Source organism: Dendrobates tinctorius, unplaced genomic scaffold, assembly GCF_039654945.1.
Source record: "Dendrobates tinctorius isolate UK_male_01 unplaced genomic scaffold, ASM3965494v1 ptg000279l, whole genome shotgun sequence".
NCBI classification, from domain to species: Eukaryota; Metazoa; Chordata; class Amphibia; order Anura; family Dendrobatidae; genus Dendrobates; species Dendrobates tinctorius.
In genome coordinates, this window is record NW_027361946.1 from 780,763 (window position 1) to 801,208 (window position 20,446).

At 45.7% G+C, this 20,446-nt stretch overlaps 1 protein-coding gene across 1 annotated transcript in view; it reads left to right on the forward strand.

The window, feature by feature from the left end:
• SLC18A2 (solute carrier family 18 member A2) overlaps positions 1 to 20,446 on the forward strand; it is a 226,356-nt gene that overhangs the window by 177,851 nt on the left and 28,059 nt on the right. The window contains exon 11 of the mRNA XM_073559899.1: positions 17,278 to 17,356. Coding sequence (XP_073416000.1) covers positions 17,278 to 17,356 — 79 coding nt within the window. The remainder of the gene's footprint in view (positions 1 to 17,277; positions 17,357 to 20,446) is intronic.

Below are 20,446 nucleotides of genomic sequence, written 5' to 3' on the forward strand. Positions count from 1 at the left end.
CCACTGGTTCAGGACCCAACAAGAGGGGGGCACTGCTAGACCTAATATTAACCAACAGGCCAGACCGCATATCAAATGTAAGGGTTGAGGGTCACTTGGGTAACAGTGATCACAAATTAATAAGTTTTCATGTATCCTTTAATAAGATGTGTAGTAGAGGGGTTACAAGGACACTAAACTTCAGGAAGGCAAATTTCCAACGGATGAGAGATGATCTTGGTGCAATTAACTGGGACGATATCCTGAGACATAAAAATACACAAAGACAATGGGAGACGTTTATTATCCTCCTGAATAGGAGCTGTGCACAATATATACCGTATGGGAATAAACCTGCGAGAAATAGGAGGAAACCACTATGGCTAAATAGAGCTGTAAGGGGCACAATAAGGGACAGAAAGAAAGCATTTAGAGAATTACAGCAAGTAGGTAGTGATGAGGCATTAACTAAATACAGAAGATTAAATAAATTCTGTAAAAAGCAAATCAAGACAGCAAAGATTGAGACAGAGAGACTCATTGCCAGAGAAAGTAAAAATAATCCCAAAATATTCTATCTATAATAATAAATGCCCTAAGCAGCTTCCGGTTGTAACAACTTCCGTCCAGTTGTAACCGGTGACGTCACCGCACACACTCACATGTTAACCCTCAACACACCACACCGCCTCAACACACACTCCTCTCACCTTTCATCATCTCCACTCGCATCCACTCACTCTTTCACTCCACATACGACCCTTTCTCTCTCACTCCATCTCTCATACTCACACCGTCATCGTCGCTGCCCCGACATCTTCCTCCGCCGCCGCGATCCTGGATCCAGACGTTCTCCAGGCCGCCGACATGTTCTTGCGGCGACACCATCTTGAATATCGCGGGATTTCACGAAATCCAAGATGGCGTCGCCGCAAGAACATGTCGGCGGCCTGGAGAACGTCTGGATCCAGGATCGCGGCGGCGGAGGAAGATGTCGGGGCAGCGACGATGACGGTGTGAGTATGAGAGATGGAGTGAGAGAGAAAGGGTCGTATGTGGAGTGAAAGAGTGAGTGGATGCGAGTGGAGATGGTGAAAGGTGAGAGGAGTGTGTGTTGAGGAGTGTGTGTGTTGAGAGTTAACATGGCAAGAGGTGTGATGCTATCGCATCCTCCCGATGCGATAGCATCGGGCCATAATCTAGTACTACATAAATAGTAAGAAGCTAAAAAATGATAGTGTTGGTCCCCTTAAAAATAGTCTGTGTGAAATGGTGGATGAGGAAAAAACCAATATGCTCAATGACTTTTTTCAACAGTGGTTACACAAGAAAATCCCATGACGGATAACATGATCAGGGATAACAACAATCCTCAATTAAATGTCACCTTCTTAACCCAGCAAGAAGTACGGCGGCGTCTAAAAATCACTAAAGTGGACAAATCCCCGGGCCCGGATGGGATACACCCCCGAGTACTGCAGGAATTAAGCACAGTCATAGATAGACCATTATTTTTAATCTTTAAAGATTCCATAATAACAGGGTCTGTACCACAGGACTGGCGTATAGCAAATGTGGTGCCAATATTCAAAAAGGGGACAAAAACTGAACTTGGAAATTATAGGCCAGTAAGTTTAACCTCAACTGTGGGTAAAATCCTGGAGGGTTTTCTAAGAGATACTATACTGGAGTATCTGGAGAAGAATAACCTCATGACCCAATATCAACATGGGTTTACAAGGGACTGTTCCTGTCAGACTAATCTGATAAGCTTTTATGAAGAGGTAAGATCCGGACTGGACCAAGGGAATGCAGTGGACATGGTGTACATGGATTTTTCAAAAGCTTTTGATACGGTGCCACACAAAAGGTTGATTCATAAAATGAGAACAATGGGGATGGGGGAAAATATGTGTAGGTGGGTTAGAGCTGGCTCAGGGATAGGAAACAAAGGGTGGTTATTAATGGAGCACACTCGGACTGGGTCACAGTTAGCAGTGGGGTACCACAGGGGTCAGTATTGGGCCTGCCTCTTTTTAACATATTTATTAATGACCTTGTAGGGGGCATAGAGAGTAGAATTTGAATATTTGCAGATGACACTAAACTCTGCAGGGTAATCAATACAGAGGAGGACAATTTTATATTACAGGAGGATTTATGTAAACTAGAAGCTTGGGCTGATAAATGGCAAATGAGCTTTAATGGGGATAAATGTAAGGTCATGCACTTGGGTAGAACGAACAAGATGTATAATTATGTGCTTAATTGTAAAACACTGGGCAAAACAGTCACTGAAAAAGACCTGGGTGTATGGGTGGACGACAAACTCACATTTAGTGGCCAGTGTCAGGCAGCTGCTGCAAAGGCAAATAAAATAATGGGATGCATTAAAAGAGGCATAGATGATCAGGAGGAGAACATAATGTTACCTCTATATAAGTTACTAGTGCGACCACACTTAGAATACTGTGTACAGTTCTGGTCTCCGGTGTATAAGAAAGACATAGCTGAACTGGAGCGGGTGCAGAGAAGAGCGACCAAGGTTATTAGGGAACTAGGGGGTCTGCAATACCAAGACAGGTTATTACACTTGGGGTTATTCTTAGGGGTGATCTTATTACAATGTATAAATATATGCGGGGACAATACAGAGACCTTTCTAATGATCTTTTTACTCTTAGACCTGTGACCGGGACAAGGGGGCATCCTCTACCTCTGGAGGAAAGAAGGTTTAAGCATACTCACAGACGCGGATTCTTTACTGTAAGAGCAGTGAGACTATGGAACTCTCTGCCATATGATGTTGTAATGAGTGATTCCCTACTAAAATCTAAGAAGGGACTGGATGCCTTTCTTGGAAAGTATAATATTACAGGGTATATACACTAGTTTCCTTAATATTGCGTTGATCCAGGGACCTAGTCTGATTGCCGTATGTGGAGTCGGGAAGGAATTTTTTTCCCAATGTGAAGCTTACTGTTTGCCACATGGGTTTTTTTGCCTTCCTCTGGATCAACATGTTAGGGCAAGTTAGGATAGGATATGGGGTGAACTAGATGGACTTAAAGTCTCCCTTCAACCTTAATAACTATGTTACTATGTTAAGTGTAAGGAACTTTGACGCAGTTTGTCAGCTTCCGTATTAAGGCCTCAATATCAACCAATACCTGACATATATCGATATGTTTTTTGTGCACTTTTTATATCTTTTTCAGGGTGCAGTTGGGCCCAAATGGTTCTGCAAACTTGTGGCCCATGTTCACATGGGATGCCTTCTAGTTGGCACTGGGCAGCGCCCCTCTATAGTGTTACTAAGAGGCCGTGAACCAGAAGCCCTGCATTCCCTGTGTGAACACTGCCACATGCGGATTATTTCTTCTGCACTGGTGGACCACACGGCCAATCCCTGATTGTAGGCTGGCTGTTTCATTTGTTATTTATGCACCTGTGCAGCTGCCATTTTACTTGGGTCCGCTGCACCCTGGATTAGTGCAGATGCATTTAGGCCTGTCTGGTTTGTATCTGAATTTTTTGGAGGATTTTTTCCTTTCTTTGTAGTTCCCTGACTGACCTGAGGGTAAGGGGGGCGCCGGAGAGTTGCGAATTCCAAAGTGGAACTGAAAAGTTTCGTGAAGTATTGTGGGCAGTGGTGGGACAACTAAAATAAACCCCCCTGCGGTAAATTGTCAGAGCAAGACTAGCTTGCTGTTTTCTTATCGCGTTGTGCCAGCGGTGGGATAACTAAGATAAGCCCCCACTGTGCCCGTGATAGCCGTGTGTTGGCAATACATCGTGTCTCTCCGTCCGTGACATACCGGTGTCAGCGGCGGGAACGTGACAGATGTGAACACAGCACCTCAGAGAGATAGAAGAGTATACGGACTATGTTAACCCCTGCTGGATTGCTGGACTCTCATTTCCCTGGACATTTTATCCTGATACTGGACTGCATTCATGTTCTGGACTATCTATCCTTTGTGGGGTGGACTGAATATGGACCTTTTCGTATTTTTGCCTGAATAAAGGTCTTGGAATTGTTCACTCTTCGCTTGCTCTGTTGATTGTGTGATACCAGAGAAGGACCCCGTGACAACTGGTGGCAGCAGTGGGATCAACAGAGCGTAACCCAATGGAGAACCACCCACAGAGTGAGTACAGAAATAGGACTGTATCCAGTTTACAGGAGAGAGCCAGAGACCTGGGCCTGAACTACCAGGGACTGACTAAAGAGGCCTTAATCGATCTACTGGTGGACGCTAGCCCGGCCACCTCCTCCCTGATGTCCGAAAGACGAGCACTGGAGACAGGGATCCCCATCCAGAAAAGCCAGTGGTTGGTGTGGTATGAAGAAGAGATGGCGGTTCTGGGCCACGGCGTCTCTCAGGAGTACAAGGAGGAGGCTGCCCGCCGGGCACAGCGGAGGCAGGAAGCAATGGAACTTGAAAGAGGGAGTAACGCAATGTGGAGTGTAACCCCAACAATCCGGGAGCCTGTACGGATCACCCAGACAGAGTTTAAGCCATTTGATGAGGCTTCCGGAGATGTGGAGGGGTTCTTCAAGGACTTTGAGCAGCAGTGTGCTGTGATGGAGGTGCCCCACTCTAGCTGGATGCGTTTGTTAGTGGGGCTCCTGAACGGAAGCATGGCGGAGGCTTACCGAACCATTGATGCACTGCAGAACCGGGATTATAACATTGTAAAGCGGACTATCCTGGATTACCATGCTATCACCCCAGACTCATATAGGGCCAAGTTCCGAGACCTCCCATGCACCACGGGGGGATTGTTTAGGATGTATGCCCACAAGATGTCCCAGGCTTATCCGAGATGGCTGGAAGCAGAAAACGCCTTTACTGTGGAAGATGTTATACAGGCGTTCCTCATAGAACAATTTTTTGCCAAGTGCCCTGCAGAGGTACGGGAATGGGTCCGGGAGCGCACGCCGTGTACCATGGATAGAGCTGCAGCCCTGGCCGATGAAGCCCTTACTATCCGACCGCAATGGAGGAGGCTTATGGACAATAAACCACAGCCTGCTCCCGCGCCCCGTCCCCCTCCAATTATATCTGCCCTTCCTCCTAGTCGCAACCGATGACAATCACGCCTCACAATCCTAGGCCCCAACAGTTCCGACCATGACTTGGGGGTATCACCGAGAGGAGATGTTTTGGGTGTGGGCAACCTGGGCATTTGCAATGCAGCTGTCCCTCAAGGATTTGGAGGGAGCCCCACCTCATGCAGTGCATCTTGTGTACTCCATCCCGCCTGAGGAAGTTACCTCCACCCCCACCCAAGAGGACCACTGACCCAAGCACCATAGATACCCCTTCTGGAGTGTACAGACTCTGGCCTTTGTCCCTCAGCTACCCAGAGAAACGGCAACGCCATCTGCAGGATGTCTTAATTGATGGATACAAAGTGTCGGGATTTAGAGACACGGGGGCATTCCTAACTATCATTTGACCTGAGGCAATTCACACTGAATCATAGAATCATAGAATCGTAGAGTTGGAAGGGACCTCCTGGGCCATCTGGTCCAACCCCCTGCTCAAAGCAGGATTCGCTAAATCATCCCAGTCAGATGTCTGTCCAGCCTCTGTTTGAAGACTTCCATTGAAGGAGAACTCACCACTTCTCGTGGGAGCCTGTTCCACTCATTGATCACTCTGTCAAAAAGTTTTTTCTAATATCTAATCTGTGTCTCCTCCCATTCAGTTTCATCCCATTGCTTCTGGTCTTTCCTTCTGCAAATGAGAATAAAGTTGATCCTTCTACAATGTGACAGCCCTTTAGATATTTGAAGACAACTATTAAGTCTCCTCTCAGTCTTCTCTTTTGCAAACTAAACATTCCCAAATCCTGCAACCTTTCCTCATAAGACAGGGTTTGCACACCGGTCACCATTCTGGTCGCTCTTTTCTGAACTTGCTCCAGTTTGTTGATGTCTTTTTTTAAAATGTTGTGCCCAAAACTGGACACAATTTTCCAGATGAGGTCTGACCAAAGAGGAGTAGAGGGCAGTAATGACTTCACGTGATCTAGACTGTATGCTTCTGTTAATACATCCTAGAATTGCATTTGCCTTTTTTGCTGCTGCATCACACTGTTGACTCATATTCAGTCTGTGATCTATTAGTATACCCAAGTCTTTTTCACATGTGCTGTTGCTTAGCCCTATTCCTCCCATTCTGTATATGCTTTTTTCATTTTTATTGCCCAGATGTAGTACTTTGCATTTGTCCCTGTTAAAAACCATTCTGTTAGTTGCTGCCCACTTCTCCAGTTTATTTAAATCTTTTTGAATTCTCTCTCTCTTCTCTAGTATTAGCTATCCCTCCTAGCTTTGTGTCATCAGCAAATTTAATCAGTTTACCCTCAATTCCTTCATCTAAATCGTTGATAAAGATGTTGAACAATACAGGGCCCAGGACAGAGCCCTGTGGTACCCCACTTGAGACATTCTTCCAACTGGATGTGCAGCCATTTACGACCACTCTTTGGGTCCGATCACTAAGCCAGTTATGAATCCACCTAACAGTTGCCTTGTCCATTCCATACTTAGACATTTTTTCAATAAGGATTGTATGAGAGACTTTGTCAAATGCTTTGCTGAAATCAAGATATACTATATCTACAGCATTTCCTTGATCCACCCAATCAGTGATTCCGTCATAGAAGGAAATTAAGTTAGTCTGACATGACTTATTAGTTACAAACCCATGCTGACTCTGTTTAATCACTTCATTCTTATCCAGATACTGACATACATGTTGTTTAATAATTTGTTCAAAGATCTTTCCTGGTATAGAAGTCAGACTCACCGGCCTATAGTTGCCTGGGTCCACCTTCTTCCCCTTTTTGAAGATAGGAACAACATTTGCTCTTCTCCAGTCTTCTGGGACTTCTTCTGTTCTCCAAGAATTTTCAAAGATTATGGAGAGGGGTTCAAAAATTTCTTCTGCTATCTCCTTCAGTACTCTGGGGTGTAATTCATCTGGACATGGAGACTTGAATTCATTTAGGTTAGCTAAGTGTTTCCTCATTATCTTTCTGTTTATAGATATCCTGGATTCTTCTATTCCCTTAATAGGACAGTGAAGAACAGTTGATGTTACATTTCCTTTCTGAGAGAAAACAGAAGGAAAATAGGAATTTAAAAGTTCAGCCTTCTCAACATCCTGTCTTACCATTTCATCATTTTCATCCTGTAAAAATCCTATAGCATCTTTGACTTTTCTTTTACTTTTGACATATCCCCAAAATCCTTTATTATTGCTTTTGACATCTCTTGCAAGCCTCAATTCATTTTCAGCTTCAGATAATCTGATTTGTGCCCTGCAGGTTCTGCAGACAGCATTATATTCTTCTTTAGATATGCCTCCCTCTTTCCATTTTATAAACATTTTTTTCTTCCTTTTTAGCATGTGCTTAAGTTCTGTGTTCATCCATCCTGGCTTCCTTAAATGCTTCCTATTCTTCCCTCTTTTCGGAATTGTTAACAATTGTGCTTTGAGAATTTCATTTTTCAAGATTTCCCATCCTTCCTGGACATTGTTGTCTTTAAGGATATCCAGCCATTGGATCCCTCCAATTCTCTTTCTGAATCCCTTAAAATCTGCCTTTCTGAAATCTAACCTTGATGTCTGAGTCTTCACAGGTCTTCCTCCTCTAGTTATCCAAAATTCTAAAATAGCATGGTCGCTACCTCCTAGGGTCCCAGCCACTTTTACCTCCTCCACCATTTCCTCCCTGTTTATAAGGATTAGATCCAAGGTAGCAGTTCCCCTTGTTTTCTCCCCTACCTTTTGGAAGATAAAGTTGTCAGCAAGAGAGGATAAGAATTTCCTTGACCTGTTAGTTTTGCCTGAGAATTCCCATTGTCCTGGCGAGGAGTGTCCGCAAATATATACAGTGAGCTTTGGTGCGTTTGGATTATGATTTTGGAGAAAAAGTGTGTTGGATTGGCGTTATGGGAGGACTTCTTGCAGATATCCTTCTTGGAAACAACATTGGAGAGTTACAGTGCCATTTTGTGCGAGGAGACACCCAACTACAGGCCCTTCAAGCACCACGACATCCGAACCTCACCGGGGAGCAGTCTTTTTGGTCAGAAGGTCCATGGACCTCTCACTCTTCTGAAAGAACATTTGGAGGGAGATATCACAGACATTAGCATGCTCATCATTCCCTACTTTCTAGAATTCAGAGATCGTCTCGTCCAGCTAGCTACCTTCGCTAATAAACATCAGCGAATGGCCCAGTCCAGTCAAAAAACCTGGTATGACCGTAAGGGTAACCCTAACCCTAACCCAGGAGTTTATTGAAGGACAACAAGTGCTCATGATTATTGAAACCCCTGCCACTGTACAAGGAACTATAAACAGTGGAGCAACGTGAAGTGAGCAGGCCAGAGGTCGGTGTAGGCCTCATGGCATGCTCATTTATTAAGAGGGGGGGAGAGGTTGTGATGGTGGGGTATGGTATGTGGGGATCATTTTGTTTGTAGTAATATTTTACTGATTTTCATGGTGTTCTCTTGTAGGATGAGTTGTCATTTGTTAGTTGATGAATGGCTGTTGTTGCCATCTGATATCAGCCCCACAGTACTGTACTGTTTGCTAATATTCTAGTGACATATTGAACTGGCTTGGTGAAACAATGAGCCCTTGTGACCTTCCCCCCTGACCTGTGAATGAGGAGGGGGACTTTTAAAACATCAGTGAGATGAGACACATCAGATCGTGTGGGGAACTATGATGGGAACACAGCACCTCAGAGAGAAAGAAGCGTATATGGACCATGTTATCCTCTGCTGCATTGTTGAACTCTCATTTTCCAGGGCTTTTATCCTGTTACTGAACTGCATTTGGCTTCTGGACTATCTCATCCTTTGTGTGGTGGATTGTATATGGACGTTTCGTATTTTTGCCTAAATAAAGGTCTTGGGATTGTTCACTATTCTTTTGCTCTGTTGATTGTGTGATACCGGAGAAGGACCCCGTGACACACTCAATACTTGGTCGGGCTCCTTCTGCATTAATTACTGCATCAATGCGGCGTGGCATGGAGGCGATCAGCCTGTGGCACTGCTGAGGGGTTATGGAAGCCCAGGTTGCTTTGATAGCAGCCTTCAGCTCGTCTGCATTGTTGGGTCTGGTGTCTCATCTTCCTCTTGACAATACTCCATAGATTCTCTATGGGGTTAAGGTCAGGTGAGTTTGCTGCCAATCAAGCCCAGTGATACTGTTGTGTGTACACCAGGTATTGGTACTTTTGGCCGTGTGGACAGGGGCCAAGTCCTGCTGGAGAATGACATTTCCATCTCCATAAAGCTTGTCGGCAGAGGGAAGCATGAAGAGCTGTAACATGTCCTGGTAGACGGTTGCGCTGACCTTGGTCTTGATAAAACACAGTGGACCTACACCAGCAGATGACATGGCTCCCCAAACCATCACTGATGGTGGAGACTTCACACTAGACCTCCAGCAGCTTGGATTGTGGCCTCTCCACTCTTCCTCCATAATAATAAATGTTATTTCTATAGCGCCGACATATTCCGCAGCACTTTACATTTCAGAGGGGACTTGTACAGACGATAGACATTACAGCATAACAATAATCACATAGATCATAACAGATACCAAGAGGAGTGAGGGCCCTGCTCGCAAGCTTACAGTCTATGAGGAAAGAGGGAGACACGAAAGGTGGGTGGTAACAGTTGCTCTGATTGTATGGACCAGCCATAATGTTAAGTGTGTATCAGTACAGACACAGAGGGCTAATGGATGCATAAAGCATGTGGGAACATGATGCGGGGAACCTGGTTATGGTAAAACTTTTGGCTGTGCCACACAGGGATAGATTAGGTTAATAAGTTGAGGCTGTAGGCCAGTCTGAATAAATGCGTTTTCAGGGCACGCTTAAAATTGTGGGGATTGGGGACTAATCGTATTTACCTGGGAAGTGCATTCCAAAGAATTGGCGCAGCACGTGTAAAGTCTTGGAGACAGGAGTGGGCGGTTCTGATTATTGAGGATGCTAACCTCAGGTCATCAGCAGAACGGAGGGCGCGGGTAGGGTGGTATACTGAAACAAGGGAGGAGATGTAGGGTGGTGCTGAGCCATGGAGGGCTTTGTGGGTGAGGGTAATAAGTTTGTACTGGATTCTGGAGTGGATGGGTAGCCAGTGTAATGACTGGCACAAGGTAGAGGCATCGGTGTAACGATTGGTGAGGAATGTGATCCTGGCTGCAGCATTAAAGACATATTGGAGGGGGGAGAGTTTGGTAAGAGGGAGACCGATTAGGAGAGAGTTACAATAGTCCAGACGAGAATGAATAAGAGAAACAGTAAGAGTTTTTGCGGAGTCAAAAGTAAGAAAAGGTCGAATTCTAGAAATGTTTTTGAGGTGCAGATGACAAGAGCGAGCCAGTGATCGAATGTGGGGGACAAAGGAAAGCTCAGAGTCAAGTATGACCCCAAGACAGCGGGCATGTTGCTGGGGAGTAATAGTGGAGCCACACACAGAAATGGCAATGTCGGGTATAGGTGCATTAGTAGAGGGAGGAAACACCAGGAGTTCAGTCTGTGACCGGTTCAGTTTCAGATATAGTGAGGACATGATGTTAGAGACAGCAGTAAGAGCAGGGGCGTAACTACCGGGGTAGCAGCCGAAGCGGTTGTTTTGGGGCCCGGCCCATATAGGGGCCAAGGTCCCCAGCTCCCGACCACGTTGGCAGCCCGGTACGCGCTAGAGCCCCCCTACATTTTATTCAGGCGTCTGCTCTGCAGCTTTATTTTCAATGAATACCCAGTGCCCCCCGGGCCCCCCCCCCCCCCGCACCATTGTCCAGCCACAGCACCGCCCTCACCTGACGTCACACACTGCTCTGCTCCACGTCCTCATTCGGTCAGTGTGTGCCACGTGGGACTGGGAGAGGGACGGCCAGGTAACAAGAAATTTTTTTTTCTTTTTTTTGAGAGCGGCGATCCGGGGGGGCCTGGGGCAGACTGTGAGATGGGGGCAGATTGCTGGACACGATGGTGCAGAATGCTGGGCACGATGGGGCAGATTGCTGGGCACGATGGGGCAGAATGCTGGGCACGATGGGGCAGATTGCTGGACACGATGGGGCAGATTGCTGGGCACAATGGAGCAGATTGCTGGTCATGATGGGGCAGAATGCTGGTTACGATGGGGCAGAATGCTGGTTACGATGGGGCAGAATGCTGGGCACGATGGGGCAGATTGCTGGACACGATGGGGCAGATTGCTGGGCACGATGGGGCAGATTGCTGGACACGATGGGGCAGATTGCTGGGCACAATGGAGCAGATTGCTGGACATGATGGGGCAGAATGCTGGTTACGATGGGGCAGAATGCTGGGCACGATGGGGCAGATTGCTGGACACGATGGGGCAGAATGCTGGTTACGATGGGGCAGATTGCTGGACACGATGGGGCAGATTGCTGGACACGATGGGGCAGATTGCTGGGCACGATGGGGCAGATTGCTGGGCACAATGGGGCAGATTGCTGGGCACAATGGAGCAGATTGCTGGGCACGATGGGGCAGATTGCTGGACACGATGGGGCAGATTGCTGGACACGATGGGGCAGAATGCTGGTTACGATGGGGCAGAATGCTGGTTACGATGGGGCAGAATGCTGGGCACGATGGGGCAGAATGCTGGGCACGATGGGGCAGATTGCTGGACACGATGGGGCAGAATGCTGGTTACGATGGGGCAGATTGCTGGACACGATGGGGCAGAATGCTGGTTACGATGGGGCAGAATGCTGGTTACGATGGGGCAGATTGCTGGGCACGATGGGGCAGAATGCTGGGCACGATGGGGCAGATTGCTGGACACGATGGGGCAGATTGCTGGGCACGATGGGGCAGATTGCTGGGCACGATGGGGCAGATTGCTGGGCACAATGGAGCAGATTGCTGGGCACAATGGGGCAGATTGCTGGGCACGATGGGGCAGATTGCTGGACACGATGGGGCAGATTGCTGGACACGATGGGGCAGAATGCTGGTTACGATGGGGCAGAATGCTGGGCACGATGGGGCAGATTGCTGGTCATGATGGGGCAGAATGCTGGAGACGATGGGGCAGATTGCTGGTCATGATGGGGCAGAATGCTGGGAGCGATGGGGCAGATTGCTGGTCATGATGGGGGCAGAATGCTGCGCACGATGGGGCAGATTGCTGGGCCAGATTGCTGGTCATGATGGGGGCAGAATGCTGTGCACGATGGGGCAGATTGCTGGTCATGATGGGGGCAGAATGCTGGGAGCGATGGGGCAGATTGCTGGTCATGATGGGGGCAGAATGCTGCGCACGATGGGGCAGATTGCTGGGCCAGATTGCTGGTCATGATGGGGGCAGAATGCTGTGCACGATGGGGCAGATTGCTGGTCATGATGGGGGCAGAATGCTGGGCGCGATGGGGCAGATTGCTGGTCATGATGGGGGCAGAATGCTGTGCACGATGGGGCAGAATGCTGTGCACGATGGGGCAGATTGCTGGACACGATGGGGCAGAATGCTGGTTACGATGGGGCAGAATGCTGGGCACGATGGGGCAGATTGCTGGTCACGATGGGGCAGAATGCTGGAGACGATGGGGCAGATTGCTGGTCATGATGGGGCAGAATGCTGGGAGCGATGGGGCAGATTGCTGGTCATGATGGGGGCAGAATGCTGCGCACGATGGGGCAGATTGCTGGGCACGATGGGGCAGATTGCTGGTCATGATGGGGGCAGAATGCTGTGCACGATGGGGCAGATTGCTGGTCATGATGGGGGCAGAATGCTGGGCGCGATGGGGCAGATTGCTGGTCATGATGGGGGCAGAATGCTGTGCACGATGGGGCAGATTGCTGGTCATGATGGGGGCAGAATGCTGGGCACGATGGGGCAGATTGCTGGGCACGATGGGGCAGATTGCTGGGCACGATGGGGCAGATTGCTGGGCACGATGGGGCAGATTGCTGGACACGATGGGGCAGATTGCTGGTCATGATGGGGGCAGAATGCTGTGCACGATGGGGCAGATTGCTGGGCACGATGGGGCAGATTGCTGGGCACGATGGGGCAGATTGCTGGGCACGATGGGGCAGATTGCTGGGCACGATGGGGCAGATTGCTGGCCATGATGAGGCAGATTGCTGGGCACGATGGGGCAGATTGCTGGACACGATGGGGCAGATTGCTGGACACGATGGGGCAGATTGCTGGACACGATGGGGCAGAATGCTGGACATGATGGGGCAGATTGCTGGTCATGATGGGGGCAGAATGCTGGACACGATGGGGCAGAATGCTGGACATGATGAGGCAGATTGCTAGTCATGATTGGGGCAGAATGCTGGACACGATGGGGCAGATTGCTGGACACGATGGGGCAGATTGCTGGTCATGATTGGGGCAGAATGCTGGGAGTGATGGGGCAGATTGCTGGACACGATGGGGCAGATTGCTGGTCATTATAGGGGCAGATTGCTGGTCATGATGGGGGCAGGATGCTGGACACGATGGGGCAGATTGCTGGTCATGATTGGGGCAGAATTCTGGAAACGATAGGGGCAGAATGTGACGGTGAGACACAGGAAGGGGCACAATGAGGATCATGAGGCAGGATGGATACTTATGAGGGCGGGATGGGAGAACGGGCTGAACCCAGGAATGACACACACGGGGGTCAGGATGGGGGATATTATTACCACAGGGTCTAATTAAGGGATATTATTACTGCAGTGATGTATTTATTTTATTTTTTGAGTATACTGTTGTAAATGGGAGGGCGGTCCTGTTACTGTGTAGAGTGACACTATGTCGCCTTTTTTTCTTCATGTGATGTAATGTAGAAGTTGGGAAAAATAAGTAATGTGTTATTTCCTGCAGAGACGAGCCCTGCCTGGAAGACGTGATGGCGATCTGTGCTGGATGAAAGATGAAAAACAAAGATTAAGGACTTCACCTAGAGACGTCACTGGTGAGTTAGTGTGTTACCTGTACACTGACACTATACACTGTATAGAGGCCCTGTGTATAATGTCATTGATCACTGTATTACCTGTACACAGACACTGCATACTAAATACAGATCTCCAGTGTATAATGGGACTTATGGCGATAGTATCGTGTTTTTTTTATTACTGATCAGTATTGTAGTATTCAGTCACTGTGGTGGTAATATGTGGTCTGGTCATGGTGTGGTGGTATTTTTCCCTTGTATGTGATGATATTGGTCATTTTATAAACTGAAAAATAAAAAAAACCTAAATTGTATCACATATTTTAACAAATATTTAATAGGTTACAGTCGTGTTATGGTGGCGGCTTAAAAAATCTTTTGGCCAAAACAAAAGCTGCTGGCTATATGTGTGATCTGGTGATGGGAACTGTTAATGTGTGATTGGTGAGAAGTGGAGTTTTTCCAAGAGAGAGGGGTGGGTCTTTGGACAGTTCGAGGGGTGGAGGCGAGGCAGGGGTGGAGCCTGGGCGGAGTCTCAAGGGGGCCCTGAAAATTTTACCAGTATGGGGCCCCGAAATTTCTAGTGGCAGTCCTGAATGCAATGAAGTACATTACTGCGGCGCTCCAGCGGGTGCTGTGGCCAACGCTGTCTTGGGGGCCCGCCGGCCCGGTGCGTGTAGGGGATCCGGGGCCCCGGCGGAAAAAATGTACACTATGATTTTGCAGCCTACGCTGCATTTCTGTGCCTGCTGTGCGGAGCGAAGCACATATTGGGCCCGCCTCCCTGCCTGCAGCCAGTGTATTGCTTCAGTTCAGTCCCGCCCCTTCCCTGTGTGTCTTGAAGGGGGTGTGTCTTGAAGGGGGTGTGTCTTGAAGGGGGTGTGTCTTGAAGGGGGTGTGTCTTTGAGGGGGCCCCGTTTAAAAGTTTGCTATGGGGCCCAATCAGTTCTAGTTATGCCCCTAAGTAAGACAATCACTGGTGTTTTCTAGAAAGGCTGGCGTGATGTCAGGAGAAGAAGTGTATAATTGGGTGTCATCAGCATAGAGATGGTACTGGAAACCAAATCTACTGATTGTTTGACCAATAGGGGCAGTGTACAAGGAGAAGAGGAGGGGGCCTAGAACCGATCCTTGAGGAACCCCAACAGTAAGGGGAAGGTGAGAGGAGGAGGAACCGGCAAAAGATACAGTAAAGGAGCGGTCAGAGAGATAGGAGGAGAACCAGGAGAGAACGGTTTTCTTGATGCCGATGGAGCGGAGCATGGTGAGGAGGCCAGACTCTGGGACCGCGATTTCCAAATGAAATGCAAAATTTACTTTCCTTGTGGAGTGTGTCAGTGATGGCCTTCTGGACATCTGTCAGGTCAGCAGTCTTCCCCATGATTGTGGAGATACTGAAACAGACTAAGGGACCTGTATAAACACTTAGGAGCCTTTACAGGTGTTTATTGTTAATTATTCTAATTTACTGACATAATGACTTTTGGGTTTTCATTGGCTGTAAGCCATAATCATCAACATTAACAGAAATAAACCCGTGACATAGATCACTCTGTGTGTAATGACTCTAATATATGAGTTTCACTTTTTGTATTGAAAAACTGAAATAAATTCACTTTTTGATGATGTTCTAATATTGTGAGATGCACCTGTGTTAGGAACGGCGGAACGCACTAAATAAAAATAATAATAATAATAAAGTGTGTTCGCCGCTCGGGGTCCACCGTGCAGTAGGTGATATAACCGCTGCTAGGTGGTGGCAGGAGCAATATGGCGGTGATGCGCACAGGGTTAAACGTCACCCAGGTGAGCAGAGCAATCTCTTGTTAAGTCACAGAGATGCCAAATAAACACAAATACAAAGACTGAGCACAGTACTCAGTATAAATACACACACGGAATACAGTCACAGGAGTAGCCCAGGACTACGGAACTATGTCCGACTAGACCTACCGTGTGTGCGGACACCAAGGAGGGCTGCTACTGCAGCACGGCGTGGACACTGCCGCCAAACGACAAAGCTATGACGCAATCGCAATGTCGGACGCTAGCAGCTGTGGATGTTGCAGCAGAGGAGCGCTGGCGCTGATTCTAAACTCAGTCCCTAACCACATGTGTAATATCAGAAGGAAGGCTTTTATAATGAGTCATTCCCCAGAATCATACATCCGTCCTCATACACACAGCAGCAAGTAAGTCTATACTAGCGCACGGCGGAACAGCCATGAGCGCCTTTAATAGCAGCCGGGACCTTCCGCAAGCTTCCAGATCTCTGAGATGGCCCAATGAGATCTGGAGCGGGACCTGATCACATGACTCCTGATCTCCAATGGGAGATCGTCCCATGAGCATGCTCAGTAGGAGGACAGAAGGACTTGGCCTCAGGAGAGATTTGCTGCAAGGCAATCTCCTCTGCCATCTCCTCCGCAGTAGATAAACAGCAGGAGACTGCAGAATGTGAGGGTCTGGATCCCTGCAGAGTAAACGCAGAAATCCGACGCCTAACAACCTGTACTTGTCTGCTGCTTTGTAATAGGACTTCACCAGCTGATTTCTTAATTCGAAGGATTACTCTTGCACAAACCTTTCTCATTGCCCCTTTATCTGCAGGAACCTTCCTAATTATGCCTCTATATGCATGATTACATCTGTTCTCTATATCAGCCACAAATCTCTTCACAGCACGATGATCACGTTTATGTGTCCATGAAATATCTAATGTTTTCATACCTAGTCTGAGTCATTGCACCCTCTAACGCTTTTTGCCAGCAGAGATTCATTTTCTTTGCCATATTGCAAAATATTGGAAATGTGCGCAGCCCCATAGGATAAAATTGGTCTGGGTGCGATCCAATGTTTTGTCAGATTGCACTCGGACCGATAATACGGTGTCTCCACAAGCCCATAAGGAAATAAATCAGTGCTGGCTGTTCTGCCATCAGTCAACCCCTTGGTACCAGGGGGTCCGGTGCCAGACGCCTCTATAGAACATGACGAGTGTCCCTGTGTTCCCGCGTTCCCCTGCCATCATGCAGCATAGCCCCTGCAGCCTCGTCTCATCCTGGGACCCCCCATACATCCCACGTCCCTCACAGCTCTGCACAATCCAGTAATTACAGCAGATCCGAGGCTGAAAGTGATTGACTCATCGGAGACTGAATAAAGCGGAGCTGTGGGGCAGGCGAGATGGATGGGCGCAGGTCTGGAATACGGCAGCAACGATCCCCTGCGATAACGCTTCCCGGATATTAAACTTTCCCATGAATGTTTCATCGCAGCTGATAGCGGCATTGTTTCTCCGCAGGTGTGGCCTTCCTCCCGGCCAGCATCTCTTATCTCATAGGAACCAATATCTTCGGGCCCCTGGCTCACAGGATGGGGAGGTAAATCTGCTCCAGATCTAATCAGTGATGGTTGACAGCGACAGATCGTGAGGTCGTCACGTTCCAGATAACGGCCCCGACACCACACATAAAATATCTCATTCCCATATCTTCTACATCGTCCTCAACACAAAAACTACAGCACCACAAAGGGTTAATGAAAAGTTAGGGAAATAAAACAGCTGCTCCTCCTGTCTGACGATCAATGTGATATCGATCAGACCTGGAAAATAAACCTGACACCTACAGATAATAGGTCCGCAAACCCCATGCACCTGTCAGAATAACCATCAGAGGAAATGAAAAGCCAACTGTAAAAAGAGCAGCGTACAAGAATACAACTACTATAATACTGCCCCTATGTAAAAGAATATAACTACCATAATACTGCCCCTATGTACAAGAATATAACTACTATAATACTGCCCCTATGTAAAAGAATATAACTACCATAATACTGCCCCTATGTAAAAGAATATAACTACTATAATACTGCCCCTATGTACAGGAATATAACTACTATAATACTGCCCCCTATGTACAAGAATATAACTACTATAATACTGCCCCTATGTACAAGAATATAACTACTATATTACTGCCCCCTATGTACAAGAATATAATTACTATAATACTGCCCCCTATGTACAAGAATATAACTACTATAATACTGCCCCTATGTACAGGAATATAACTACTATAATACTGCCCCTATGTAAAAGAATATAACTACTATAATACTGCCCCTATGTACAGGAATATAACTACTATAATACTGCCCTCTATGTACAAGAATATAACTACTATAATACTGCCCCCTATGTACAAGAATATAACTACTATAATACTGCCCCCTATGTACAAGAATATAACTACTATAATACTGCCCCCTATGTATAAGAATATAACTACTATAATACTGCTCCTATGTACAAGAATATATCTACTATAATACTGCCCCTATGTACAAGAATATAACTACTATAATACTGCCCCCTATGTACAAGAATATAACTACTATAATACTGTCCCCTATGTACAAGAATATAACTACTATAATACTGTCCCCTATGTACAAGAATATAACTACTATAATACTGCCCCTATGTACAAGAATATAACTACTATAATACTGCCCCATGTACAAGAATATAACTACTATAATACTGCCCCCTATGTACAAGAATATAACTACTATAATACTGCTCCTATGTACAAGAATATAACTACTATAATACTGCCCCTATGTACAAGAATATAACTACTATAATACTGCCCCTATGTACAAGAATATAACTACTATAATACTGCCGCTATGTACAAGAATATAACTACTATAATACTGCCCCTATGTACAAGAATATAACTACTATAATACTGCCCCTATGTACAAGAATATAACTACTATAATACTGCCCCCTATGTGCAAGAATATAACTACTATAATACTGCCCATATATACAAGAATATAACTAATATAATACAGCCCCTATGTACAAGAATATAACTACTATAATACTGCCCCAATGTAAACGAATATAACTACTATAATACTGCCCCTATGTACAAGAATATAACTACTATAATACTGCCCCCTATGTACAAGAATATAACTACTATAATACTGCCCCTATGTACAAGAATATAACTACTATAATACTGCCCCTATGTACAAGAATATAACTACTATAATACTGCCCCCTATGTACAAGAATATAACTACTATAATACTGCCCCCTATGTACAAGAGTATAACTACTATAATACTGCTCCTATGTACAAGAATATAACTACTATAATACTGCCCCTATGTACAAGAATATAACTACTATAATACTGCCCCTATGTACAAGAATATAACTACTATAATACTGCTCCTATGTACAAGAGTATAACTACTGTAATACTGCTCCTATGTACAAGAATATAACTACTATAATACTGCCCCTATGTACAAGAATATAACTACTATAATACTGCCCCTATATACAAGAATATAACTACTATAATACTGCCCCTATGTACAAGAATATAACTACTATAATACTGCCCCTATGTACAAGAATATAACTACTATAATACTGCCCCTGTGTAAAAGAATATAACTACTATAACACTGCCCCTATGTACAAGAATATAACTACTATAATACTGCCCTCTATGTACAAGAATATAACTACTATAATACTGCCCCTATGTACAAGAATATAACTACTATAATACTGCTCCTATGTACAAGAATATAACTACTATAATACTGCCCCTATGTACAAGAATATAACTACTATAATACTGCCGCTATGTACAAGAATATAACTACTATAATACTGCCCCTATGTACAAGAATATAACTACTATAATACTGCCCCTATGTACAAGAATATAGCTACTATAATACTGCCCCCTATGTGCAAGAATATAACTACTATAATACTGCCCATATATACAAGAATATAACTAATATAATACAGCCCCTATGTACAAGAATATAACTACTATAATACTGCCCCAATGTAAACGAATATAACTACTATAATACTGCCCCTATGTAAACGAATATAACTACTATAATACTGCCCCCTATGTACAAGAATATAACTACTATAATACTGCCCCTATGTACAAGAATATAACTACTATAATACTGCCCCTATGTACAAGAATATAACTACTATAATACTGCCCCCTATGTACAAGAATATAACTACTATAATACTGCCCCCTATGTACAAGAGTATAACTACTATAATACTGCTCCTATGTACAAGAATATAACTACTATAATACTGCCCCTATGTACAAGAATATAACTACTATAATACTGCCCCTATGTACAAGAATATAACTACTATAATACTGCTCCTATGTACAAGAGTATAACTACTGTAATACTGCTCCTATATACAAGAATATAACTACTGTAATACTGCCCCTATGTACAAGAATATAACTACTATAATACTGCCCCTATATACAAGAATATAACTACTATAATACTGCCCCTATGTACAAGAATATAACTACTATAATACTGCCCCTATGTACAAGAATATAACTACTATAATACTGCCCCTGTGTAAAAGAATATAA